At 36.4% G+C, this 27,437-nt stretch overlaps 2 protein-coding genes and 1 long non-coding RNA gene across 3 annotated transcripts; all 3 read left to right on the top strand.

Annotated features, from left to right (window-relative positions):
* Window positions 1–274: 274 nt before the first annotated feature.
* Window positions 275–13,263, top strand: LOC123529394 (uncharacterized). Its single transcript, XM_053521006.1, has 14 exons — window positions 275–613; window positions 2,537–2,661; window positions 3,124–3,426; window positions 4,174–4,253; window positions 4,857–4,971; window positions 5,294–5,368; window positions 6,898–6,986; window positions 7,618–7,691; window positions 8,229–8,305; window positions 9,529–9,612; window positions 9,954–10,024; window positions 10,768–10,845; window positions 11,238–11,298; window positions 13,036–13,263. Exons 1-14 carry the CDS (start codon window positions 448–450, stop codon window positions 13,261–13,263), a joined length of 1,626 nt encoding a protein of 541 aa, XP_053376981.1. The 5' UTR covers window positions 275–447.
* Window positions 13,264–13,645: 382 nt separating this feature from the next.
* On the top strand, window positions 13,646–15,410 carry LOC128548072 (uncharacterized). The gene is made up of 3 exons (XR_008366890.1): window positions 13,646–13,785; window positions 14,933–14,999; window positions 15,345–15,410. It is a non-coding gene; the product is annotated as an uncharacterized LOC128548072 (long non-coding RNA).
* Window positions 15,411–15,608: 198 nt separating this feature from the next.
* Window positions 15,609–18,847, top strand: LOC128548071 (uncharacterized). Its single transcript, XM_053522455.1, has 4 exons — window positions 15,609–15,751; window positions 17,037–17,111; window positions 17,761–17,895; window positions 18,337–18,847. The coding sequence occupies exons 1-4, from the start codon at window positions 15,689–15,691 to the stop codon at window positions 18,496–18,498; spliced, it is 435 nt and encodes a 144-aa protein (XP_053378430.1). The 5' UTR covers window positions 15,609–15,688; the 3' UTR covers window positions 18,499–18,847.
* Window positions 18,848–27,437: the final 8,590 nt, after the last annotated feature.

Here is a 27,437-nt window from a genome sequence, read left to right as displayed (position 1 = left end):
AACAATTATCAAATCATAATTACTATCTTGAAAGTGTTTAAAATTGAAGTTTCCCTATTAATAAGTAAAATATTTTTATGAGTCAAACCAAAATCATACAGTGATATAAAGGCGTTTAACTCCTTTTTGAATCAACAGACCGGTTAGGTTATAGTCTTTTGTTTTAGACAAAATGACGTTATTGTTTTTACAGACATTTATTAATTGTTTTAAATTTTTACTCTTATTTCACAAGTGTGTACCAGTACAATGAAATGGATTTTGAAAATGTTAAGTTTTCACTTTTTTTCCAGTGTTAAGTAATCAAGATGGATATTGATTCTGATAAACAAAAACGATCACATTGTTAAGTTACGCTCTAAAATTATTGTAACTGTCTTTTATACGAACTCCGCCAATTTGACAAAAATAAGATCGCGTATACATACACAAGATCATACTGGCATAATGAAGACTACGGATTCGGACGATATCATCGGTCAGTTACAAGAAAAGGGAATTAACAAGGATCCTAGCCCTCGTGGCAGGATTTTCTCCGTTCCCTCTGCCTCTGGGGAAGTAAACTTTGGATTATCTCTTCAAACAGAAAACTCAACACTGATGGATCTAGAAGGTAAAATTTCATGCGAGTGATGGCGTGACTAAAACATAATCTGTGATTCTAGTTTACGAACTCCACGGCAATGGCATCTTTTGAACTACGTTATAAAATTTATAGATACAACACATACATTTTTTATTCAAAATAACTTTAGAGGATGCACTGAATTCGTTAGGTTACGCTTAAGACACTGTGTCTTCTCACTCGTACATGTGGAGCCCTATATCTAGCCTGCCGGAAGCTGGTGCCTACAGACCGGTCTGAAAATGTAGTTTTTAGACTGTGTTTAGAAACAACGAGTCTTCTTGCAACTCTAGTTTCTACTATTCCATTTAAGTTTCATTTGTCAGAGTTACTGTATATCAAAAGATTAAGACCATGCACACTTCTGAAAGTATTTCAGTGTTTCAACAGCCATTCTTTTCTCACTGTGTGCCATGAAATCACTATTCCACATTAGACATTTCTTTATTATTGTGGAGGAACAGCAAAAGCACGAACGTTCAAGTCATAGTTTTCGCAGCCAATTAAATTTCATGAAAAAAACATTCTGTAACACAAAAGTGTAATTATTGTAATGTTCGTACTTTAATTAATTAAGACTTTGGTCGTTATCATATGATTAGTTCAATACAAAACACTGGGACATTGTTCGGTTTATAATTATACGACACCCTATCATATTACTGAAATATGTCAATATTTGTTTTGTTTAAAACCACTTTTACTTTACAGATAGTCTGAAATAATTTATTCATACATACTCTTCCGAATATATGTAGGAAAAATCAGCAATTATAGAGTTAAGTCAATTTGTCAATTTATCCAATCGGGCATTGATGTATGCATAACCATTAACGCGAACAGGTGTTAAAGTTATATATTTTCAGGTTTCTGTCCTTCGATTAACATTATAATGAAAAGCATTGTTCTCTTCAATTTTAAACTGTTCACGTGTTTGAAAGCGCACGTGTAAATATGTTGGAGTATTGAAATACTCGAGACACTAACTATACCTCGTTCGGCATTCTGTCTGATGCTAAAATATCCGTTTCCATCATTCCTGATAATATATCTTTGGAAAATTTTTCTATTCTTCGACGTGTTGTTCTGTTCTGTTCTGTTCTGTTATACATAGCAGAAATAATTTTCAACTTCTACATTTAAACTCATGCATGCATTCGACGTGGTACTTTAATGCATTTTCTAATCAATTTGTCTTTTTAAGTATACTAGTATAATAAGTTTATGAATAACAATAAAATATTGCAGTTTAGTGAGGTCGACAGGATTTATCGAACTTGAAAAAAAATGATATATGTCGAGGGCGTACCTTTCCCAGGTCCATAAATCCTCATTTTGACCAAATATAAAGTACGGTGTCTCGTTAGAACCATGACCGCATATTCAACGCTACTAAGATGTTGAAAAGTCCAATAAACGAAACTACGATAAGCAAAAGCCGAAACCACGTTGACGAAAACATAAAACTACGATGTTGAAAACTGACACAACGAAATTACAAAAGTGAAAAGTTGAAAGTACGATGATAAAAGTGCGAAATAATGTCGACTTTCACCAACGTAGTTTCATTGTTACTTTTCATCATCTTAGTCAAGTGTCATCATTTCGACTTTTCGACACCTTAGTAGCGTACTTATATTGTTTCGAACTCACAATATGCGGCGATGGCCCTAACGGGACACCGTATAAAAGGCAACAATTGTTTTATTTTTAAATCCAGCGCGGTCGTCCTTCGAACACACGACCCCGTGATCTGTAGACCAACGCTCTACCTACTGAGCTAACAGTGTATGCAGATGTAAATGAAAGTACTTATCCTAGATACAGTTGGAAGTCTGGAGTAGCTCCAACACACTGAAGGACCTAAAAAAAACAGGAAAATTAGCGATTAAATGTCTCACTTGTTTACAGGAGATACAGCACGGACGACACCGAGTGTAGAGCGCACAGATAGATCCTCCTCCGGCCGGCGAGGCAGACGACTGAATTTTAGAACAGTAGCAAGACTTGTAAAATTGAGCACGGAGGTCTCAAAGGTTCCATTTTCATTACTCTACTGCTTTCATAAGTCTTTTTTTTAAATTCTGTGTGTTCATTAAAAATTGAAGATGTTTCAGTAAATCCAGTTTTGCTTATGTGAGATGGACAGAACGAAAGTTTTTCAAAGTCATTCTAAAAGACCGTCCTGCTTAAGTTTTAAGCAGATGGTAAATAAATAAACTAACCAGAGCCGGCATTTTTAAAGATATAAACCATGAAGCAAACTGATAATAAAAATTCCGTTTTCAGCTAACAATATATCTCGCAGACTGTTAACACTATGTGATGGTTGACACTGTCGTATTTTAATGAACAGACCCGGAATGACTGGAAATAAGTAGATCTAGAATACTTCTGCAGTTATCTTGAGGTTTGGTCCGTCTGTTTTGCATTCGAAGGTCAGCCTTCTCTGTTCATGATCACTGTGCATTCATGCTCACTTTGACTTGATTTCAAAGCATAAGGAAGAAGACCGACATCATCACGGGCATATTTCTGACTGGACACACAGATCACATCACGAACAAAAGCCTCCAGAAAAAGAATTCGACTTGAATATGAGACGCAGTACAGTTGCTGACGTCACTCGTGACTTCCGGCGTCGCCGGTCGTCTGCAACAGCACAACGTCAGGGTAACTTGCGGAAACAGTCAATCGGCTCCGCGGTGAAGGAAACTGAAAAAACAAGGACAACAATGGCACATCCAAGATCAAATTCAAGTCTTTTAAGCATGGCCGTAAGAGAGGAAGTTCTTAAACGGGTAGGATTGTCCTTTCTTTATATTCGCAATTATGAGAAGTTACTTTGTTGTTGGTATAATGAACTATGCCTGTCAATTTGAAGAAAAAGTGTTAATCCATGCAATCAAACTTCCTATTCTGCAACACGACTCGAACAAACCAACCGCAACAGGAAAAGCATCTTGAAGTAGATGTTTCCATGTATAAAGTAGTCATCTAAAATCTTGAAATATTTTAGAACCGCACACTTGGCCTGTTGTGGTTTTCTGTGAGTTGAAGGGAGTTGATATAGAGACGATGCTGCTCAATGGAGGGGCCGTTGTAGAGAGGTTGCACTGTAGTTATTGTACCCGTAAAAAGAAATCTCACCGTAACGACATTCAAAATACATATATAGTACTTTATCTGAGATCAAGGGAATCTTCTTTAAGCAGTGCTCTCGTTATCTAGTTTGAACTTATGTCGTTACCATGTCATTTCACTGTAATAAATGAAACATTAAGTATTAATAAGACAAAAAATATACTTTTTTACTTTTCAAATAGTTATTGATTTGCATTAATTTGGTCATGACTGGAAATGGAATATTTCAATAGATAAGATATTCCCCGATTACGGTAGAAAATCCCGGAACTAATTCGTGGAATCCATGTGATTCTATACAGCTCTGTAATATTCATATAAATGTAGCCTTTGGCATAGACATGCGTCAAATATTTGTATGTACACCTTCCATGAAAAAAGTGCTAAATTTTATCTTCCAACAGAGACTGATGACAAAGATGAAGTTTATTGTCCGTCTAAGTTTACTGGTTTACAGATGGTGGAGAAAACATAGTCACACTGCGTATGTATCTGTTTATATTTATATTTGGCAACAAAAATAAAAGTAGCATTCTACTACTTCTAATTTCAATTTCATTATTTATTTCTGAAACATTCTCCATTTAGATTTAAAATACATCGCATATTATTGCCCTATATATTCTCAAGAGACATGTTCCGGCGGAATAATTTTAAAAAATCTTACAGAACAATAAAGAATCTGTGTGTAAGATCATATCGCGTTGGTTTCACCGATCGGTAGATAGCTCGTTGGCAAAATGGAGGATGGTGTATTTAATAAGCTGCCAACCACTCTGTCAATAGGTCGTGGGTTCGAACGTCAATAGCTAGCGACCGTATGTACTTTTTAAGACATCAGCAGTGTTTTTGTACCAAGAAGACGGACTTGAGCAAGATTCACATGATCGCCAAGCTTCCGAAAGAGTCAGACTAATATATACACTTCCGGACCGACTGAGATTTTATTCAAGTGTCCCGTTTCCATTAGAAGCCAATGAAGCAATAAATAATAATAAAAAATGAATAATTTTGTGTGCTGCTGATATGTTGCCTGATACTGTTTTTGTACTTGTTTTGTAATTTCTTTTGATGTTGTTTTATTCAGGGTATCCCAGACACACCCGTTCTATATGCAGTACCAGATGATAAATGATCTCTCGGAAACCCATTCAGAAAATGGTATTGAGTTCAAGGCCTCATATTTCAAGGCAAACAAACAGGTGATACTTTTTGACATACAAATATATACGGTTATTTATTTAAAGGGAGGATATTCTTAGTCAAACACTGATCTCCATCTTGAAGAGTTGATGATAAGATATCAAAGAAAAGGAAAAAACGCAGTTAGATTAAAGGCTCATTTTAACTTTGTTTATAATGTGGCTGTCATACGTTATTCTTTCTCAGTAGTTGCCAGAGGTTTGAACACTTATTCAGTTAGTAATCTATTGCTTCTGATTACCCCTTTTAAGGTGCTGATGTACAGGCCTAAGGTAATGTGTAGCAACTGCGAGATAGTCAATTTAAGTTGTTTTTTTTCAGATGCGAATGTCCCAAGAAGCCAGGCGAATATTAACTATGAACCCTGAGGACAGGTCTAAAGATGAAGTATATTACGTGAGTTAACATATTTAGAAAACTATTCCAGTTTGAGATCACTAACAGTATACTGTATAGCAATTAATATAGGTTGGGGACTAATTTTCGTGCATTTAGCGGTTGCGTCGATCCCGTAAAATTCAATATCTACGAAAAATAAATGTACCCCATAATAAGACGATGTGTCATCCACAATTTCAGACTCTTAAGGGTCAAAGTCACACTTGGCAGTCAAATGTTAGCATGGCATGAACAGGGTTTGTTCCTTGTCCGGTCCAGAACCCTGTCTTCCATCAAAGGATTACATTATTACCTGGCATAAATATTCCCCATAATCCGACGACGTCTCATGCGCAACATCCTGGTCCCTAGCTCAAAGGCAAGGTCACACTTGGAGATCAAAGGTCAGCAGAGTCAATCCATAACTTTGTCATGCAAAACAAGATTTAAATAATAGTTGACGTAAATATTTTCCTGGATGAGATGACGTGTCATGCGCAATCCTGGATCCCTAGCTCAAAGGTCAAGGTCACCTTTGGAATTTAAATTTATACAGGGCTTTTTTCTGCCCGGTCTGTTACTCAAAAATACATAAAGGGATTTTAATATTACTTGGCATAAATGTGCCCAATAATAAGAAGAATTGTAGTGGGCAAAGGAAGATCCCTAGCTCAAAGGTCAAGGTCACATTTGGAGGTCAAAGTTCAAGATGGATATTTTCCTGTCCCGGCTGTAACTCAACAATCCAGTAGTTTTTTTCCAGTCTGGTCTATAACTTTGTCATCTATTAAGGGATTTTAATATAACTCAACACAGATATTTTCCAATGAAGACAATATGTTCTGCACAATAACAAGAACCCGAGCACAAAGGTCAAGGTCACACTTAAAGGTCAAATGGCAACATTGATCTTTTTCTATCCAGTCTTTAAAGCTCTAATGTCATATGAACCCAATTAAAAATGTTGGTGCATGTTCTTCAAAATTACTTCCCTTAATATGACGATTTCTTACATTTTTTTCTCATATGTTCCTGCAATTCCAAAATGAAATGTTATCAAAATTAAAATTGATTTTTTAAAATGTTTATAGATGTTATAAGCAATCAATACCTGTACATATTAATAATGCAAATTTTAATCCAAACTTTATAACATATTCTAGATATCGTACAATATTGTTTATAAATCAATGACATATATCAGACCATTATGTTATACTGAAGTAGAGAAAATTAGTTGCCTTCAAGTAAGCAACTTTGTATTGCATGGCAATACTTCATTCACTTGTTTCAGCTCCATAGTAATGAACGCTTAAAGCTTATTCGAATGACTCTTGATTCCGCTTTCTGGAAAAAAAGTGTCATATGAGAAAATCTGGTCGTAATCATAAAGAGGCTGAAACCCTTGACCTCCCGGATGAGCGGCCGACATCCTAACCACTGCGCCGCGCACATTACAGAATGAGTGCAAGAACCATTTGCATTTACATTTTTTGATCGATTTTTGACGTGATTTCTTATCTCTGTTTTTCACATTTCTTTTCAAGGCAATGATTGCGCTGCGAGGTATCGATTGTATAGCCGACTACCCACTTAGAATGCAAGAAGCTCTTGCCAGACACGGCATGTTTCAATGGTAACAATAAGTGTACATGATCTAACACTTCTACTCCTGTTTTAATTAATATAAGATGTTGATATATTCAATAAATCAACTTCTTAATACTTAATCTTAATGAATGGCTTATTTATATGCAAGACTGTGTTAAAGCTAAGCACTGACGTACAATTAATTAAGAAGTATTAAGTATTATGGTTCTATAATTTTGATATTGGATTTAACGTCACACGGATACAATTATGAATACCACAGGTGCCCCTCTTCGCACTGTTATAGGCATAGGTGGCCACCGGCCTTCCGTAAACCAGCTGAATGGCTTCCTCATTTTTAGAATTCTGAACCCCAATCGAGGTTTCAAACCCGCATATAAGGGGATGTGGGGATGGAGGTGAGAGCTACTGATTCAAAGTCAGCGAACCTTAACCATCCGGCCACCGAGGGCCCAATGTTTCTAGCCTTTTAGTAAGTGGTTTTTGTTTTTAACTAATCATGATAATTATAGAATGTACTTGATCACTACCAGTCATATGTTTGAGAATTTGTATCTTCCAAGTACGTCTTTCTGGTTAAAAAAATGAACTTAAAAACTAAAATAAGTTTTAATCGAGTGAATTCATAAACTTTGTGCTATTTTTTTCGATTTCAGCTTTGATCCGAAACGTATTATAGTAAAGCAAGGACATCCGCCACTCTACTTTTATTTCATTTTGTATGGAACAGGTATTTTGATACTGATATCTATTAAAATCATTAATAAATAGTAAATATGTTTCCTCGTGAATAAGAGTCCATGCCCTTTTAAAATGTTTAGTTTTAAACAAAAAAATCAAGGGTGATTTTTTACGTACATAATAAAACCTATAACAGATCCCCTGGAAGCAAAGAACACAACAGAGTAAAATACATGTAATAGCACACTCGGTTCTACTGAATCTGTTTATGAGAGGCAGTTATAAACGTGCAATACCCTTCACAAGTATAGCGTCGGCTTTAACGGAACTCTGTTATGATGAAAAAATGGACTCCACGATCCAATCACAGCACTGAGGCAATATGCGGGCGACATTCTACGACTACCACACGACACTTTAAAACTGCTGAGTTCCTTTGGAAGCATAGGTCACCACCAGTCACCACCAGTCAGGAACTGTCCAAAAGTTCCTTTGCTTTATAGTAGTCATATTTGTGCTTCTGTTGCATTTTTGGTGTGTGTGTTTTTTTTTCTATTTATTGATTATTCTTGCACTATTTACTTAGTTGTCGTAGCGACGTTGGACAGCGGGGAGCCGTATGCAAAGACGAGGGTTACATTGAGAAGAGGAGAAAACTTCGGGGTAGGTGAAGCAAAAAGAAAATAAGCAAAAAATACTTGAATCCGCATTTTTTAATTGGAGAACTGAAAGGAGACATTCTTTTAATTTTTCACTATAAACGAGACAGTCCTAATACTGTGTTAAGGTTCGATTCCGATGCTATTTACATGCACATTTGCTATTTACTTTGCAGGTTTTGCAAAACTCTTTGCACCTTTGTTGGATGAAAATATTAGTTGATTATTTGAAAGTGCAAAATTGATTTTTCCTGACTCTCCTATGTTTTACAGATAGACACATATAAATAAAAATTTAATACAAACATCGAATGTTGATAACTATTTATGAATTTACTTTCACCGTTTCCAGGCAGAAGTAAGTACTACATATGTATATAGAGTGCTGTGTTTACAAATGCTTTTTTTTTTTAAATAATGCTTATACAATTAAGCAAGAGCGATTGTTTTACGTCTCGACAAAATTTAACTCTGCCATGGCAGCACACTGATTTAACTTCAGAAATTATTTTAACTGCAAAAGGTGAACTTTCTTGTAAATATAAAGGTTAATGTGCCTTTGAAAAATTACGTTCATATACAATTTTGAGATCTAGAAAACTCTGTTTCAAAAGTACTTTCTCATATTAAAATCAGTCCCTTCAACTTTACTTATTTCTGTATTAGATGATAAAAAAGAAATTTTCTAAATGCTGGTCACTGTGTGTACGTTGTTGGAGTGTTTTAGCACAATATCTCGGTTTCTTCTTTTCAGCATGCACCGTAAACTATATAAGATCGAATAAAAATAAGGCTTTTTTGCATATATATTTTTTTTCTTGCATACAGGAATGCTAGTTGCTAAAAGACTTTTTGTAATATGTTCTCTCTCACGGCTATATCTATGTTGTATCAAAATATTTATGTAATGTGCCTTTTGTCTACGATAATTTTTTCTGGAAGGCCATGTAAATGCCAAGGTCACACTATTTTAGGAAACAATAAGCCAATACATGTAATGCGTTGTTACCCCTAAGAAGGTTTGGTGTTTAGTAAACATTGCATCAAATGAAAGTGTTAACAAATGTCACCTTTTTCTAAAAACAATATACAGTAACAACAAGAAGCAAATAAAATGATGAACGGTTTTTATTTCATAAGATCATCATATTACATCATTTGATCTGAGAGTGTTAGTACACTCTGTATTTCATGAGTCGGTGGTAACAAATATTTTGTGATCTACAGGAGCTGGCAATAGCACACAGAATACCACGACAATCAACGGTATTGACGATGGAATATACAGAGTTCCTAACCATAGACTGTGATGTAAGTTGGTTGTTGTTCCTGTTGTTGTTGTTGTTTATTTTCCGTTCTCGCGCTGTGAATTATGGAATGTCATGTTATTGATCACTTATATTTTCATTATTGTTATACATTAAATTTCTGTAAGAAAAATTATATTTGGGACTCGTGTAAAAAAACACGGTTATTGCAAATATAGGCTCAATATGGTATGTTTAACTGAAAGTTTGTGTGCAAACCATATTTATTAAAATCTTTACTGGCAGTTTAATGCATTTTGCAAAAAGAAAATCGACTGTAACACCTAAAACAATTGACTGAATCACCTTACTGATTAATTTCTACATAGATTTTGTTGCTTTCAGACTTATGAGAACATATTTATGGCAGGTGGAGTTAAAACTATACACGACCCCGACCATAACAACTTTATGAGGTTTGTAGTGAAACAAGGTCATAGAAAAAAATACAGATTTGTTCAAATATATATGGTGTCTAACATTTAGTAGCTTTTTCACATTTGGGCAATATTATATGACAATTTTCAGTTTTCATATGTTCTGTTAGAGACTTATTTTAAGGAACACATAGAGTTAGATCCCTATTGGAAATGTATATTGTATATAACTTTGTTTGAAATTTTGTGATTACCTCCTTTTAGTACAAAAGTATTTTAAAGGTGGTCTATTTCTTTTGAATTCAGTATAATTTCTCGTTTAACATTAAATTTTGCATTTGCTAAATATTGAGATATTTAAATTACCTGAAACAAAAGGCAAGTTTTAAAACAGCATGTAGCTTTGGAATTCATCTATTTTGCGCAACCGAGGTAGACAAAGGGAGGTAATAATAATTTTATAAACTTGCATTTCTAAATGATTTTGGCAAAATATGTTTTTACCATTAACAACTTTAATACAGTAGTGCTTATATTCATATTAGCCCTATGGCAAAATGTGTTTATTCAATGAATACGTATGCTAAAATAATGATATCTTGGTTGGACAACCAAAATAGGAAAATCAAATTTTAAGAATAATTCCTGTGGAAAATTGTTGAGTATGAAGATCTCAGTGAACATAAATAAGTGTAAATGATCAGTTGATATAGTTTTAAATAAATTCATAAGTTGACTAAAATCTGATTAACCCCCTTTTAATTCTAGTTTCACTATCACAGGTCGATGTACTTTCTCCGAGACTGGCCTCTGGAAAAACTTCAAACAAATCCAAAAGCCATGGAATTTTGTTATTTTAGGTAATCATTTTGAACGTTTCTAAGATGATTATAAGGGACATTTTGCGGTAATGTGTCCCTGTACCCGTGATAAATAGAGAACAACTTCCTCACTCCCTCCCCTCGGCTGATAATAGAGTATTAAAAAGGGTTTTGAACTACTCATCGGCCAGATATTTGAACAAGATTTTAATATAAGAAGCCAACATTTTTATCATAAAATTTAAATGACTAATAATATCTCTGGAATTCAAAGAGCACATCACTCAGGAAATCTTTGACAACATATTTGACTCGTGCAAAATTACACGAAAGTATTGCCAAAAGGTTGAGATTCAATATCGGGAATAAACCAATACTTGGTTTAATACATGTAGAATGCAGTTATTTATGTTTTTTTCTGATTATTTCAGGAGAAATACAGTTATGGTAAAAGACAGTAATATGTCTGACTGGATTTACATTGTCAAATCGGTAGGTAGTTTTGAAAGATTTATCATAGTGAAAAATGTAGAACTACTCATTCCTTTCGAATATCGTTCAGTCATTTTTAAAACAGTTCTGTGCATTATGGTAGCTGATTTAGGACATTTCGTTATGTCGTGCTGGCGTGTGCGCGGCTTTTGTAGCCGTTTCGTTGTATCGTTCTGGCGCCCGCGCCAACGGGCAATAGCAAAATTTTTGTCTGTCGTTTAGGCACGCGCGCAAGCACGACAAAACGTAACAGAATGAAACAATTTATTACGCGCTGACGTATGCGACATTATGTCCCAGTTATGGCCGCGCCGTTGTGCCCTGACAACCACGTTTTTGGCAATGTCAGCCGGGTGTCACTATGTGCCAAGTTGTCACCACGCGCTAGCCAGGCTGTTGCCTCGTTGTAGTCCCGTTGTGACACTATTGACAGGTGACAATTGATGTCAAAGTCGCGTTATGCCTCGCTGCCGCCACACTGTCGCCTCGTTGTCGCCATTTTGTTCTTCGCTGTGCTTTGTTAAGCCTCGCTGCCGGCACTCTGCAACCACGTGCAGCTAAACCTCGTCACGCATTGGCTTGCTGACTGACCTCAATACCAACGTAGCTTTACGTGACGGCCAAAACGTGACACTATGACTAGGACATATTATATCGACCGCCGGACGCGCTATGTTTACGTTCTGTTACGTTTTTGCTACGTTATAATACGTTGTACTACTTTCTCGCCACGTTGTTGCCATGTTGTAGCCACGTTTCCAAACGTATCTATACGTGGCGGCCAACATGTGACACCATGACTTGGGCATTAACAAGAATTTCTTTTTGCCTGCCAAGACGTAATACAATATTTCGTTATGTCGTGTTGGCGTATGCACCGCCATGTAGCACATTTAGTAGAGTCGTCCTGGCGTCCGCGCCAACGCGAGACAATGAAACATTTTATTTTGTCTAAGCGCGCACGCAAGAACGAAAATCTTTGTTAATGGCGCAGACGCCATCGCAAAACAACGCAACAATTCATTTCGTCTTGGCCTGGGTACCAACGCGCCAACACAAAACATTTCCTGATGGCGCGTGCACCAAGACGAATTGAAATGCTTCCTTCTGTCGCGTTTTATGTTTCGTTATGTCGCGTTGTTTATTTCGTTTTGTCGCGTTGGAATGCCCGCACCAAAAACGACACAGAAACCTTTAAAAGCTTCGTTATGGCGCCTTGGCACGCGCGTCAGGACAACATAACGAAATGAGCTAAATTAACTGCGCTCTCACCAACGCGACATAATGAAACGTCCTCAATCAGCTACCATAGTGTATATTAGTTAAACTGTGCATTCACTTGTTACAACAGCAGTTTACAGGAACATGGCTGGATTAACACCCATCCTACTTATCAACTGTATTGTCACGTAATTTAAAAGAATAAATATTCATTTGTATCTACACGCCTTAAATGGTACAAAATTTCATAAAATGTATGTTCTAAAAGGTATGCGGAGGTCTACAAAATCGCATATCCATGAAGGCTGAAGCAGGAATCTTCGTGGTTAAGTGGTAAAGGGCGCTGATTTTGATCAACTTTCCCCTAAACTCTTTGGGTTTGAGTCCTGCTTTAGTTATCGTTTGAATGTCGGTGATGATTCTACCTAGGTGCCATATTGTGCCCACAATGGACAACTTGGGTCCCTCAGCGTTGTAAACATTAAAAAGATTATCTTCTGTATGAGTGTTTTCTAGGGTTCACTACGGGTCTACAAAAAGTTAAAGAAATGTTACCCAACTGTGAACAAGCGGACGGGTAACTACACAGAGCTGGCTAACACTGACGGCTACCATTGTTTTATGAGTCAAGAGTCCGAGTACCATCGATATGCCATGTACAATCATGTAGACTTGCCGCCACCTTTGTCGCCGGATACAGACTCCGAGGATGAGGACCATACATGTGTCATATTTAAAGTATGAGCAATATGTAACTGGGAGTTTCCAGATCAAAAAGACGCTTTTAGACTTCGCTGTTAACATTGTCAAGTAAATTAATCATATAAGTAATTCAAGCTGATAATCGATTTTGGAAATTCTTTAAAGATATATACTTTCCGTGTCTTTTTGTGGTGGCATACCTTTCTTTCAGTAATCATTTCAAGTTCTTTATTGGAGGGTGGGGGTGGGGGGGCGAGCAAGTTAACTTCGTTTCAGCGAAGCGTCGGACTATTTAGAACATTTCATTTTTGGCTGCAAGAGGTAAAGACAGCGACAATCTAGTGTTAGATATATCAATTTATTATTTTCAATTTCTTAGACGGGTTGTATCGTAGAGGAAAAGTGAAAACTTGCTTAGCGTTAAACCGTTGATGCAGAGATTGGAACTCTGTAATCCGGCCTAGGACAGCAACAGGGGGTGTCATAGCAACGTATGGACATTCTAAATTCAGTAAAACAAAAAGAAATATACAGTCTGCAAAGAGCGATGGTGCCAGATTACAGGTGATTATAGATGTTCACCAGCATTTGAAAACAACTTAATTGTTACAGTCAAGTTACTGCGTCAAGTATTCACACCTTTTTGGGACTTTTAAATTTTAATATTTAATATGTATGTAAGAGTTCATAACTCTTAGAGTGGTATATGATAATATGGGTACTGTAGATTCGGTATTATTCGCAATGGTTTTATTTCGCTAATATTTGCGAACTGAGCAAAACCTCGAAATTTAGATCACACACAAAGAATTTTTAGGCTGCAATGAACCTAAAAGCTTACTATACCAACAATAAATCCGAGAATTTTTATGGGGCGGCCGTTTTAAAAACTATTTCTAGGCATTGTTGATATCATGAAAAATGATTCTTGATATCAAAAAATTCTTATAATATAGTAAAAATGGGCGCCCCATAAATTCATGTGCATCAACATTCACCTGTTTTTTTTCAATCTTAGGCCCTCAAACATAATGAACAGCAAAGCATCACAATAAAGAAAAACATTTCAAACAATAGGAATGTCTATCATGTCGTGAATTCTTATCCTCGTAAGTGTGTCGAATGTCTATCATACCGCGAATTCTTATTATCGCGAATATGTCGAATGTCTAACAGATCGCGAATTCTTTTCCTCGCCAATATGAGTAATGTCTATCACATTGCGCATTCCTGTTATCGCGAATATGACTTATATCTATCAGATCACAGTGAAATTCTTGTCGTTGCGAATGTCTAATTTCAGTCAGATCGCGAATTCTTGTCTTCGCGAGTATGTCTAATGTCTGTCTGATCGCAGATTCTTGTCATCGCGAGTATGTCTAATGTCTGTCTGATCGCAGATTCTTGTCATCGCGAGTATGTCTAATGTCTGTCTGATCGCAGATTTTTGTCATCGCGAATATAACTAATATGTCTATCGCGAATATGACTTATATCTATCAGATCACAGAGAAATTCGTGTCGTTGCGAATATGTCTAATTTCTGTCAGATCGCGAATTCTTGCACTCGCGAGTATGTCAAATGTCTGTCAGAAAGCGAATTCTTGTCCTCGCGAATGTCTAATGTCTGTCAGATCGGAACAGAAAATATATCCAGTCTACAGTACATGACAATGCTTGTGTTCTTACACCTGTACTTTTATTACTAAAGCTCAAGCCCCCAACACCGAGGACAGTTTCTTCTTTCTCTACTGCGAGCACGTCAGATACAACACTAGGTAAGTTCTATATTAATATTTATGTTTTGTAATCTTGGTGAAGGCAAAAAAGAGTTTGTGCTGAAAGTGGCTCTGCATTCGAGTATGATACTATGAAACAGGAACTCGCGACTTTGCAGTAGTTGGAAATAACTGGTCTGTCTATATCTACACTTAATCTTCTAGTCACACTCGGCATAATTTCTCGTGCATTTATCTATATATTTCATACTTAATCCAATGCTCATAACTATAACATAGACGAAATAAATATTTAAACCTACGTTTAATGTTTAGAGATATGGATGCGCCTCTCTGAACTTTTTCTAACTCAAGTCATCAACTCATCTATGCTTCTATATTCAGATTTATCAGCTCCTACGCCAGAAATTCAGTCAGGAAAGAGAACTCTGAATGGATGACTTTGAAAGCACGTTCACGATTGGAAAGGTAAGTCCTTTTTCCTTCTTATTTTGATTACTTTCTTGGTCCGCATGCGCAGAACATGTTCTAACTATTAAATTTTGACAATGAATTATATTTGAATGTTGGCCATCATTCAATATTGAATTTCATATTCACTTTTTTTTTAATATTTAGCAATATGATTTGTACTATACGCATATTTTATGTTGTTTTTGTAAAAGAACGCAGAACATGAAAAGAAGCTACTTACGTCAGAACGTAACTCGTCTGGTGTGCGTGTACAAATGCATTCTGACGTCAACCCAAACGCCATCAGCACACGTCATCACGTATTTGTAACAGATATGGTAAATCAAAACACACAGATACCACTTTGCATGAGTTTTGCTGCTTTCAGAAATTCTACGATTTGATGTTTCTCTGTCAGCTATTCTTGTTTCAGAAACGTATATAAAATGTGTAATTACGCTGACGTTGTTTCACCCAGGAAAGATATTCCTGATTAGTAAAAGAAAGAAAAAAACATAAATTAAACTGAAATATTTATTTGGAAAAACAAACAACAAATTAACTTTAAGACTGGATTTCCAATGTTTCTGTATCAGTGGCATCAAAAAATAGAGAAATGTTTTATCTTTAAGAAACAAGTCCTGACATGTTTGAATCAAATTTGGTTTCATATTCGGAATAGATTACAGTACAATGTCTATCAAACAAACGTTTGTTATTAGCTCACAGTCACACATTTGTTACAGCAGAAGGTATTGCACGTGCACTATTTTTCCTGCACCTGCTGTCGTTATGGTTGATGGTTTACATCACGCACTGTTGTACCACCTATAAGTTTTGCATGTTTTAGAAATACATTACCCATGGACAACCGTAGTAAGGCCTCTTTTTCGTATATTTTGGTTTCGAATTTAGTATTTTACTTTTTGGGGTAAATTTTAAACATGTCCATGAACAGGCTCAATCAAACCGAGCCTGCAACATTTTCGTTTTTGTCGTGTTGGGCGACCTGTGAAGTTTCCACTTTTCTCTATTTTGTTCTTCAAAAGGAGACGAGTTCTTTTCTCATTGTTTTTTCGTTGGCGGGAGGATGTATGGGGTGTATATTACATGACGAAGCCAAGGTATTCGAATAAAAATAGGGTTTAGCTATATGTTCGACAAAATTATTTATTATGTCACGGTATATAACTTGAATATTTAAACGGGAAGAAAATATGTAGGCGGCCGGGTAGCTCAGTCGGTAGAGCGAACGGAACGTATACCCAAGGCCCCGGTTCGAGTTCCCGGTCAGGCTGTGCACATTTTCTCACCCTGTGACTAATTATATGAATTCTTAAATAAACCGCCGGTTCTAGTTGGTGTTTATTGACCGATCTATAGTTTCAATACTAGACAAAAAAAAACTCAAGAAAAAGAATATAGAATTTTATTTGTGACATCTTGAAATAAAACTTATTTCTGGCGGCAGGTGATTCTGCGCAGACCAAGATCAGCCTGCACGTCTGTGCATGGTCTGCACTGTTCGCTATTCAGCCAGTAAATCTTCCGTAGAGTATGCGTATAATTATTGTAATGTTCTATCTACGGACTTAAATAGAAAGTTGTTGTTTTACTTTTCAGAAGAAGGAAATAACTGCCGCAGATCTTGATCCTGAATTTGTTCTTGTACAAACTTTAACTAAAGGCCAGGCATTCGTAAGTTTGATTTTCAGGCCATATAGTACAATTTGCCGATAAAATAACAATAATTAATTTTTTATATTAATGAAAATTTGTTCTGTTTTCGGACGACTGTTTGGTATAATGTTTTTTATTCGTACTGATCCGCAAAAATAAGTATTGGTATATGACAGGATCTTCCTGGCGCATGCGCAGTGTTTTGAGATGATTTTACCAGATTGTCTCATACTGGTTATTCTAGACATTGAGAATATCATTTGAAAGCATTAGCAATCAAGCAATAAAATATAACAAGTTACGTCGAAGGAGAATGCTGGATAAAAACCCTTCTGCGCAATTGCTACAGGGCGGGCATAATCCGCATATAAAAACAATATCAACATAAACTAAAAAAATTAAGACTTTTAAGTGATAATTATCAATATTTAAACGAAACGAATTGAAAATTACGATATATTTTTCAAGTCCAACCTCTTATTAGTTTGAGCAGTGGAATTTTGTGTCCGAGTAATTGGTCCGTATTCCGTTATTGTCATGTTTAAGTGTCCCCTTTAACTGGGAACTACAATTTTATGTCCCTTTTTTAACATCATTCTACAATAGATAGTCCTAATGTTTTTGATAATTTTAAAACTAAAAAGTAAATTTTACATTTTTAACACAGGGCATACAACACACACTTATTGAGAATCAGCCAAGCTTGATCCTGGTGAGCGGCGGTGCCGAGTGTGTTATGTTGAACAAAAAATTCTACAAGGAACATATAGATCCGAATATGATGCAGAACCTTAAACAACAGGTACTATATACATATACAGTTGCTTTGCAAGTTCCCTACACTCGACCTCCGGGGCCAAGTGCTAAAATCGCTGATTTAGACTTAAAGCCACGCTTGGGCTGTAGTATTCTTCACTTGAGGAGCCCATTCAGCCAGCTTACGGGAGGTCGGTGGTTCTGCTCAGCTGCCCGCCCATGCCTTAAGCCGAAGGGGCCCAAGAGGCCGTCTTCCAAAATAAAATTACAGTTCAACTTCAATGGAGGACTGTGTCCTGCTTGGTCAAATTCATTGGGTGTTACAGGAGTGATTCAGTCATACACTCGGAAAACTCCATGTTACAATTTAAGGGTAAGGTAAAGGGTAAGTTATTTAAAAACAAACTGTTAGCGTTTTTGCCAACGCTGCATCGTCAGTGAATGAAGTTTGATCTGAATCTTTACATACGTTTTATATATTTTTCAGACATCTCCATTTCCGACTGACGAAGAGCTTCAAGAAAATTTACAAATAAGAGTAAATTGGCTAAAATACAAAAAGATAACACTAGAAAAGTTAAGAAACTCTCAAAGAGATGGAAAACCACCAAAACAAACGGTTAAAGACAGGCGACTGGTGTTCAAGTAATGAAATTATAGTATGTGGTATGGTGTTCAGTGTATGCAGTGAGTGTAGACAGTGAACTTCAAAAATAAAATCTATTGTAAGGCTGAATAAATGAGAAACAAAACCCTGTGTGCAAGAAAATGCGGTAAGATACAATATGGAATAGCATTATGAGAAGAATACGGAGACAGGTCTTGGCTAGCTGTTTTAGATAAAACATGTATGTGTCAACACACACTCATTAACAAGCATATGGGGTACAGTACAATAAATCTCCGATTATCACTAACTTTACATAGCTGAATGATCAAGGGATTATCCCGCACAATACCCGCCCCTGTCGTTTTTTTAAATAGATTGTTACAAAGTTTTTTCAGTTTCACTTGATATCCTTATTGTTTTAAAGTTTTAATTCAACCAAATCATAGAAGGGTTTTCGGCCCAACTGATAGTTGTTCAGAGGGATGGCAATTTGTCCAAAATGGGACGTTGGGTTTGTTCTGACATTCACGCTATTATACATATAATATATACAGCTCAAGATCCAATCGAACACTGGGTACAGGGCATTTCATTCAACGGCACAGGCCTCCAGATTTGGGCTCAAATGATTTTTCTTTAAAATTGATGTTTAGTCATATTTTGAACATCAGAATATGAGTTTTTGTTTCTAAACTATCTTAAACAAAGCCAAATCAAGAAAAACAAAGAGATGCCCGCGTCGGGAATCGAACTCGGGCCGCCGCAGCTATAACAAATTTCAGCTGTATTTACAAAAACTGCCACGGACAACTATGAATAACCCGTGGTAAATACTATTACGTATTTATAATCAAGACAGTTTACCTTACAAACGCTTTTCGATTTTCAGTATAAAAATTAGTAACAACAACTAATTCAGTCTCGTGTTTCCATAACATATAGTCTGTCAATAATCAAGTTTCCAAGCTTTCTCAAGAATATAGAATTAATTTCCCGATACTACTTTAATTGTTGACCGCTCTTGATGGACAGCGCCATTTACAACAGACGTGCTTCGCGAAACGCACAACGCTCACACCCCCTGACCGAATTGAATAGTCCCTCCATTTAGGTCCAATCAGAGATTTGAGTAGAGTACAAGTGATCCAACAACAGTGATACCGATTCGAAATGTCCAAGTGGTGTCTGTCACGGTTTGATATATATAAATATTCAACACATTTTATTTATATTAGTATGTATATATTAACCTCAGAATACTGAAGAGTTTTAGTCGTTACGAGAAGTTTGGTTTGATAGAATGTGCTCCAGAATGGCGTTCCTTTTCACAAATTAGGATGTTCTGACGTGACTTCCGCAAAACCGGTGCTAGGGGGCGTGTGGGGAGTGTTTCGTATTTCATTATCTCTTATGAACAAACTCAGTCAAACGGAGTTGCTGTTATTTTATTTGGTTGCGTTCTATGCTTCCAAAGGGTCTTCTTACATATTTTATTTCAATGACTTTCTTTATGGGGATATTTAAAAGGCAGTGACTACAAACATATCACCAGAGTATTACAGGGGCAATTGTTCTAACTTTGTCCAAACGTGTCACCCAGTGACATTGTTTTTGTATCAATTTGACTTTGCCCCTTAATGTCACTTGAAGGTGAGGATATTAATGCAGATTCAGTCGATACAATACCCCAGAAAAACAGATGTCAAAAAAGGTGTGAAGTGTGATGAAAAGAAGTGGAGATTTTGAAATAAGATTGTTACAGGAAGAAAAAAAACCGATTTTTGCAAATTTTTTTACTTTATTACAAAATTTCATCCATGATGATCACGCGTTCAAGATCTAGACTTCTGCAGGCAAATACGAGGTCCGTACAGACAGTTTCGTCCGCAACTGCTGAATTTGGTATAGGGCATTTGACGTTTACAGAGAAACGTTTCCTCTTGCGTGAAACTGAAAGAAAGCTGACTCGATCACGCAGGCAGGTCATTCTACTCCCAATGGGGATCCGGACAAAATCCCCTGCGGACAAAACCCCCTTCCTTCATTTTTGCATAGGCGGACAAAACCCCCTTCATCTTTTGTACAAGGAGGACAAAAAACCCTTCGCCTGAATTTTACAAGCGGACAAAACCCCCTTCGCTGTTTTTACAAGGAGACAAAACCCCCCCTCGCGGTTTTTTTTGTCCTCCTTGTGAAAAAAGCAAGGGGGGTTTTGTCCTCCTTGTAAACAAGCGAAGGGGTTATTTGTCCCCTCCTTGTAAAATTCAGCGAGGGGGTTTTGTCCTCCTTAAAAAAAAGATTAAGGGGGTTTTGTCCGCCCTATGCAAAAATGAGCGAAGGGGGTTTTGTCCGCAGGGGATTTTGTCCTACACTCTACTCAATGACGTCATACGCCATATTACCAGACGTTACGTATGGGCACGAGAACGTGGCGACCGTTCGCTTAGGTATCGGATCCTTCTCCGTCTGGCAGTATTTGAAGGTGTGCGGAACCAGTACTACGAATATGCACGGGATCGAGCTGATAAAGTAGCAGAACTTAGAAGAGAACTGTTTGATCAGAATGCGCTTATTGTTGATGGCTCGGACACGGACGATGTTGACAGCGAAGAACTAGCGTAGAACGACACACATAAATATATAAACAAACGGCCCTTTTCAGGGCCAACAGACTGTTCCGAAAGGAGCACTTCTCGGATTGTCACTGAATCACCATGAAATCAGTAAATAAATGACTTATTTCCAATTTGAATAGCATCTAGAACAAATAAAAATTTGTTTTTAATTTATTAAACTCTATAACCGTATTTAAATAAAAAGGTAAAACACTGTGCTTGCATGTGTAAGGGGAGTAAGTAGAGGAGAGATAGTCTGGAAAATTATGCAAGAGTTCTCTAGTGGCATGTGTATGCCATCGGAATGTAGGACGTTTTGGCCAGCGGACGTTTGGCCGGACGTTTCGGCCTGGCACTTTCGGGCTAGGATGTTTTGGCCATGCATTTTTGAGGGGTAGGACGTTTTGGCCAAAAATAAATTGTGGTTCCATATCGTGCAAAATCTGGTCTGGAGATTTTTCTAAAATACGATATGTACAATGTTCGTATAAAACTTTATAAGTTTGTGAACACCCGGCCCACCGAGCTTGTAAGCTACTTCATCAATAAATTACGAATACACACACAAGAAGAATAAAATAATGACAGACAGTGCTTAAATACTTGTTCGTAATCCATAAAAAATCGATGAATAGTGTTATTAACATCATTAAAGAAAAAACTGGATATTTAATAATTATTGGTGTTTTTTTTCTAAATGTCATATATTGAAGAATGTTTCACCTATTTTCATGAACACATAACGTGTGGAATGAAACGGAATGAAAATCAGGGCATAATTAAAACAAATGTAACGTCTTGTTAGTATTGAACATGGTGGCGTGTTGTCGGGGGTAAGGGTGGGTTGAAGCAGGTGGAGAGAGAAGATCCTAATGACATTCCCCTCCGGGCACCCCCTCATGCTATGCACGCCAAAATCTTGTGGGACCTACCCCAACTCCAATACCCCTCCCCGCCCCCCCCACCCCCCACCCCCACATCCCCCACACACACGCACATACACACAATCTTCAGTTATTCAAATCACTAATATCAATCTATTCACTATCAGATCTATTAAAATGATAAATGAAACATAAAAATCATTTAATTAATTTCTGATCATTTTAAATTTTCAGTATTTTGTTAAACAAAATCAAAGGGGCTAGAAAGTGGGGGAGGCCTGCGAGGGGAAGTTTAAGTTACCCCTTTAGTTAGTAGTAAATTGATTAATAACGTGCACAATGTGTTAATATACAGTACGAACCCCATACAGTATATACATAATTATAATAAATGCCTCATTCTGCCCAAACAACCCTGCCCAATAGGCCTATATGCCACCGTTACAGCTCATTACACATTTATAAAAGTTCTAAAATGGGAAAATGAATAGTACGGTATCAATATAAAAGCGACATAATGCACCATCTTACTGCACAAAGTGTGTTGTTTTGAGCCAGTTAAATATATTATAAAACGCTGTTAATTTTCGTTGCGCGGCAATAAGAATCGAAGTTGTTCCTTTAAAAATAAATGTGGGGGGGGGGGGGGGGGGGGGGGGGCGGACGTAATAAAATAATAGTTCTTTTTTTCAATATTCAACGCATATTATCTACAATCTACCTATAGATAAAAATTTCTGACGTTGAAAGGCAGCAACTCCTGCGTGCAGTTTGACTTTTCTTAAAAAGACTGCCCTAGCAAAATAGAGAAAAAGTCACATTTGGAAATGTTATTATTACTTACTGGTAACAGGAAAAGTTTGGTTATTGGGATTTAAAAAACTATAATTTCCCCCCCACCCTTTTAACACAGACATCTATATCAGCTGAATTTTAACTTGAAAAATATGCGTATAATTCCATTTTTAATCTCACATCAAATATTAGGATATTTCCGTTACCATGACCAGTTTTAAAGTACGTAAATAAGGAATTTTACCACACATACTGAATACTTTTTCAACTAATTTCAAACAGTTTGAAATAATATACTAATGTATTAACCTCAAGAATACTGAGAGTTTTTAAGTCGTTACGAATAGTAAAGATTTGATAGAATATGTTTTAAAAATGGCTGCCTTTTTTAGATAAGTTAGGATGATCACTCTTAGATGATGACTACTGCAAAAGCCGGTGCTAGGGGCGTGCGAGATGTTTACCTTTCATTACTTCTCTGAACAAACTCAGTCGCAATCAAACCGAGGCTATTATTATATTTGTCGCATTGAATGCTTCAAAGGAACTTCATATAGATTCTTATTTCAAAGACTTAATTGTACTGTTTTAGCATGTTAAAATGTTGAGTTCGTGCTCAACCCGGGCTAGAGGGCGTGACGGTAGTCCTGCATTTTCCGACACGTCCATGAACAGTCTCAATCAAACCGAGCCTGGCAACATTTTTCGTTTTGGCCGTGTTGACGACCTGCGAAGTTTCCACGTTTCTCTACTCCTTTAGGGAGAACAATCAAAAACCCCTTGATCAAAATCCCCTCCACTAAAAATGACAGGAGTTGCAAAAATCCCCCTCATACTTTTTGCAGGGTATCATCATCCCCTCGTGATTTTAAACTTATTCATCAAGAATCAAATACAACTATACACAGTTTATTAAAAGTCTGTTAACATAAAGCACGTAAATACAATGCCTTATTAGCAAACATAATTAAATTTGGGGCACAGATATCTATACATCTTAAATGCAATCACAGAGGGGATATGATACCCCCAGCAAAAGTATGAAGTGGAATTTGTAACTCCCAGTCATTTTTCAGTTGGAGGGGATTTTGATCAAGGGATTTTTGACATACACTCATTTCTTTATGGGGATTTTTAAAAGTCCAAGTCCTAAAACCAAAAGCTCTAACCTCCAGAATACACAACTGTATTATTTGGGTAATTTTTCTAACTTTGTCCAAACATGTCACCCAGTGACATTGTTTTTGTAACAATTTGCCTTTGCTTCTAAATGTCACTTCAAGGTGAGGAAATTAATGCAAATCCAGTCGATAACAATACCCCAGGAAAACAAATGTCAAAATAAAAGGTGTGAAATCCGATCAAAAGAGGCGGAGTTTTTGAAATTAGGTTGTGACAGGAAACAAAATAAAATGATTTTTTGCATAAAATTTAACATTATTACAAAATTCCCCTCCACGATGATCATCACGCGTTCAAGAGCTAGGCTTCTGCAGACAAATTTCGAGTCCGTGCAGACGTTACGTCGTTTACAGAGAACTGATTTCTCCTACGTGAAACTGAAAGAAAGCTGACTCGGTCCTGCAGGCAGGTCATTCACTCAATGACGTCCATACGTCATGTCTTACCAGACGTACAAAACGGGCAACAGAAACTGGCCAACCGTTCGTTCAAATCTGACCCTCTTACGTCTAGCAGTGTTAGAGGTGTGCGGAACCATATTACGAATATCACGGAACGGAGCAGATGACGACAGCAGAACTTAGGAAGAGACGTATTGATCAGGATTTGCTCATTGTTGAAGGCTTTGGACACGGACGCTGAAGACAAACAGCGAAGAACAAGCGAAACACGACACATATATTTATAAACAAACGGCCCTTTTCAGGGCCAACAATGTATTCCGAAAGGAGACTTCTCCAGGTTGTCACTGTAAGATTATAAATAATAAGATTTAAATTAATGATGTTACTTCCTATTTAACAGCATCTTTTAAAGGCCTCAGAATTGCAATTACTCTATATTTTCTATAGATGTACTATCAAAAAACAACAGACAAAAATAAAGGTTGCGGCGAATGTTACATTTGTAGAAACTGGAAAGAATGTTTAACTTTATCCGTGCATAAAAATGATAAATGAAATCCAGGCCCTCTAAAAGAGAGACCATGTGCAAGGTAATAAAAAGATGCAAAACATCAATGAATTCATAGAATACAAGGTATTTGGTTGAAAATTAAAAAAAATGAACGAAAAACTTTTCATATCCTGATTTTTTTTATGCGAGCTTTATCCATAAACATACAATTTTGAATAAAACAAAATTACACATTTTTCTTAATTCGAAAAACCTTTCGTTCTTATTTTCTTTTAAATCAGCGTACTTTAAACTGCCCAACGTTCTTCTGGCCTAAGTCACCTTTCATATATGTTCAACAATAATTGATGGATATACACAAGAATACAAAAATGAACACATACGTGCTTAAATACTTGTTAAGTGATTTTGTAACTCATGTAAAAATAATGAATTAATGTAATAAAATTAAAATTTTAGAATCTCCCCATTATTTTCCATTGAAAATTATGACGTTTATTATGTATGAACAGCCAAAGGAAAGGCGCCAAAGTTACGACAACGCTGCAATATTGCAGAGTTTGAGATTTCAAACTTCGCCTTCCCCTTCAACGTCTCTCATATACATTTCGGGTAAAACGTCACCGATATGCGTGTATTTTATTAATATCACACGTTGCTACTAAAGTTTTCCATGTAATATCACGTAAGCCTAAGACTTCTCTTTATTACTATGCGAAATAAAAAGCTTTGTTTCAGGATTTCTGTTTATTAAGTTATTTGATTATCCATATATATAATTAGACTAAATTTGATGCGGAACACTATCAATAGGTATAAGAATAAAGAAGTTTTGTATGGCTAATGATTTTAACTAAATACATTGAATAGAACCTGGAAGTATGAAGTTATCAACTGAATTTGAGAAACTTGGAGATTTTGTTCAAACTTTAACTTCTACGGCATATTTGTGTCCCCAGGTGGTATCGATTTTACCAGATGGACCTTTTTGTCGTATGAAGTGAAGTTTTGAACGTCCGAAGATGTGATATCACGAAAGTCGAAACTTCATTCTTTTTACATCTACTCTGTCCACATACTCGGCATCAAAGACTGAAATCTGGATGGAGGCACATGGCATGACAGTCATTTTACTTGAAAAATAAATAATTACGCGCGATTATCATTTGGTGGAACATTTTATTTTCACATCGAAATAAAATCAATCTGTTTCTGTCGGACACTTAATACGACAATTGCGTTTTAATTATAAACATAAAATGGTACTAGTAAGACGGAAACTTCTTCTGAAGTATCGGACAATTTCAGATCTATGATATCATGATGAGAGACGTTTCCTGTTAGCCTTATGGGATAGCTCCATTCTTTAAATGCACGGAACAAGAGCCTGGCTGAGGGACATTGTGGGTTAATCCAACCTTTGATTCTTACATTTTACAATGAAAGTCGGTCAAAGGAAGTCCCCCTCTTTAATGTTGTTGTCCCTCTAACCAAAATTCCTGGATCCGCAGATGCTTTACTTATAAAATAGTATATTAAAATCATATTGTGCTGTCTGAGAGTTTGGCATTATACAGAGTCATACAGAGTGTCATTATCACATTGATATGATCATTATAGGTTATTAACTTTGTATGTACGTGGATATATGCACGAGTTCTGCAGCGGAAATAGCGCAATATTGTCCGCGAAAGAACGAGTGCACATATCCACATACAAAGTTGATAACCTTTTTATTACACATCCACTATCAAGTGATTAATTTATATCTAAATTATCGTTCTGTCGCGAAAGACAGGAAAAATACGGAAAAAAATTCTCCGAAAACGCAATCATGAAACAAATAAAATTGATGCGCATTAATATTTTCCGCGAAAATGACGTCAACCTGTTGTCGCAGCGTGCGCGCGGACGCCATGGACGTCACGCGATTCTTTCCATTACAACGTTAAGAAAACATTCCACGTCCTATATAAGTCCAACTCATGACGTAATTATAACTTTCTTTCATTTCAGTCTGATAAATTACTACGTGCCAGTATCTAAAAGGTCAGATTAATCAAAGTGTAAAAGTAAACAAAATGTTGCATAAATTACAAATTAAGGTAGTTCTGCACGTTTGATAAACCGGAAGTCATGGCGTAACGTCATTTATCCGGAAAACGTAGAATAATGTCTGAATTCGGCGTACGGAAACGAAAATCATTTTATGAATTAATGGCAAACAGTGAGTAAATTTATTAAAATGGTACTGTTAATATCTTTATAAAGTTAAAATATGATATTAAAACATCTGACACTTTAAATTATTCAAAATAATGTCTTAAAATTAGCTTAAAATAGGCGATTCACTTTAATCACAGCCAAATATCTCAAAAATAAGCACACGGACCTATACATTTTATTTCACCATATTATAGGCCATATATTAATTTACGACTGTGAGAAGTTTCATTAAAATCTACATTGTTGAAAAATTTCTATTTGCGAAAATGCTACGAAACTTGCGATTTTTCCATAGACTCCCATTATGAAAACTTGCATGAGGTCGAAATATTTCAAATCAGTGTAGCAAAAAATCAAGCAC

Source organism: Mercenaria mercenaria, chromosome 13 (assembly GCF_021730395.1).
Source record: "Mercenaria mercenaria strain notata chromosome 13, MADL_Memer_1, whole genome shotgun sequence".
Taxonomy (NCBI): domain Eukaryota; kingdom Metazoa; phylum Mollusca; class Bivalvia; order Venerida; family Veneridae; genus Mercenaria; species Mercenaria mercenaria.
The sequence above is the reverse complement of the archived record's forward strand: the minus strand, read 5'-3'. Positions and strand labels throughout refer to the sequence as shown.

Coding starts and splice junctions, on each gene's coding strand:
- LOC123529394 (XM_053521006.1), top strand. CDS start 448: ATGAAGACTACGGATTCGGACGATATCATCGGTCAGTTACAAGAAAAG. Junction 3,427..4,173: donor GAGAGGAAGTTCTTAAACGG/GTAGGATTGTCC, acceptor ATCTTCCAACAG/AGACTGATGACAAAGATGAA. Junction 4,972..5,293: donor ATTTCAAGGCAAACAAACAG/GTGATACTTTTT, acceptor GTTTTTTTTCAG/ATGCGAATGTCCCAAGAAGC.
- LOC128548071 (XM_053522455.1), top strand. CDS start 15,689: ATGCATTCTGACGTCAACCCAAACGCCATCAGCACACGTCATCACGTA. Junction 15,752..17,036: donor ACGTATTTGTAACAGATATG/GTAAATCAAAAC, acceptor TTTACTTTTCAG/AAGAAGGAAATAACTGCCGC. Junction 17,112..17,760: donor TAACTAAAGGCCAGGCATTC/GTAAGTTTGATT, acceptor TTTTTAACACAG/GGCATACAACACACACTTAT.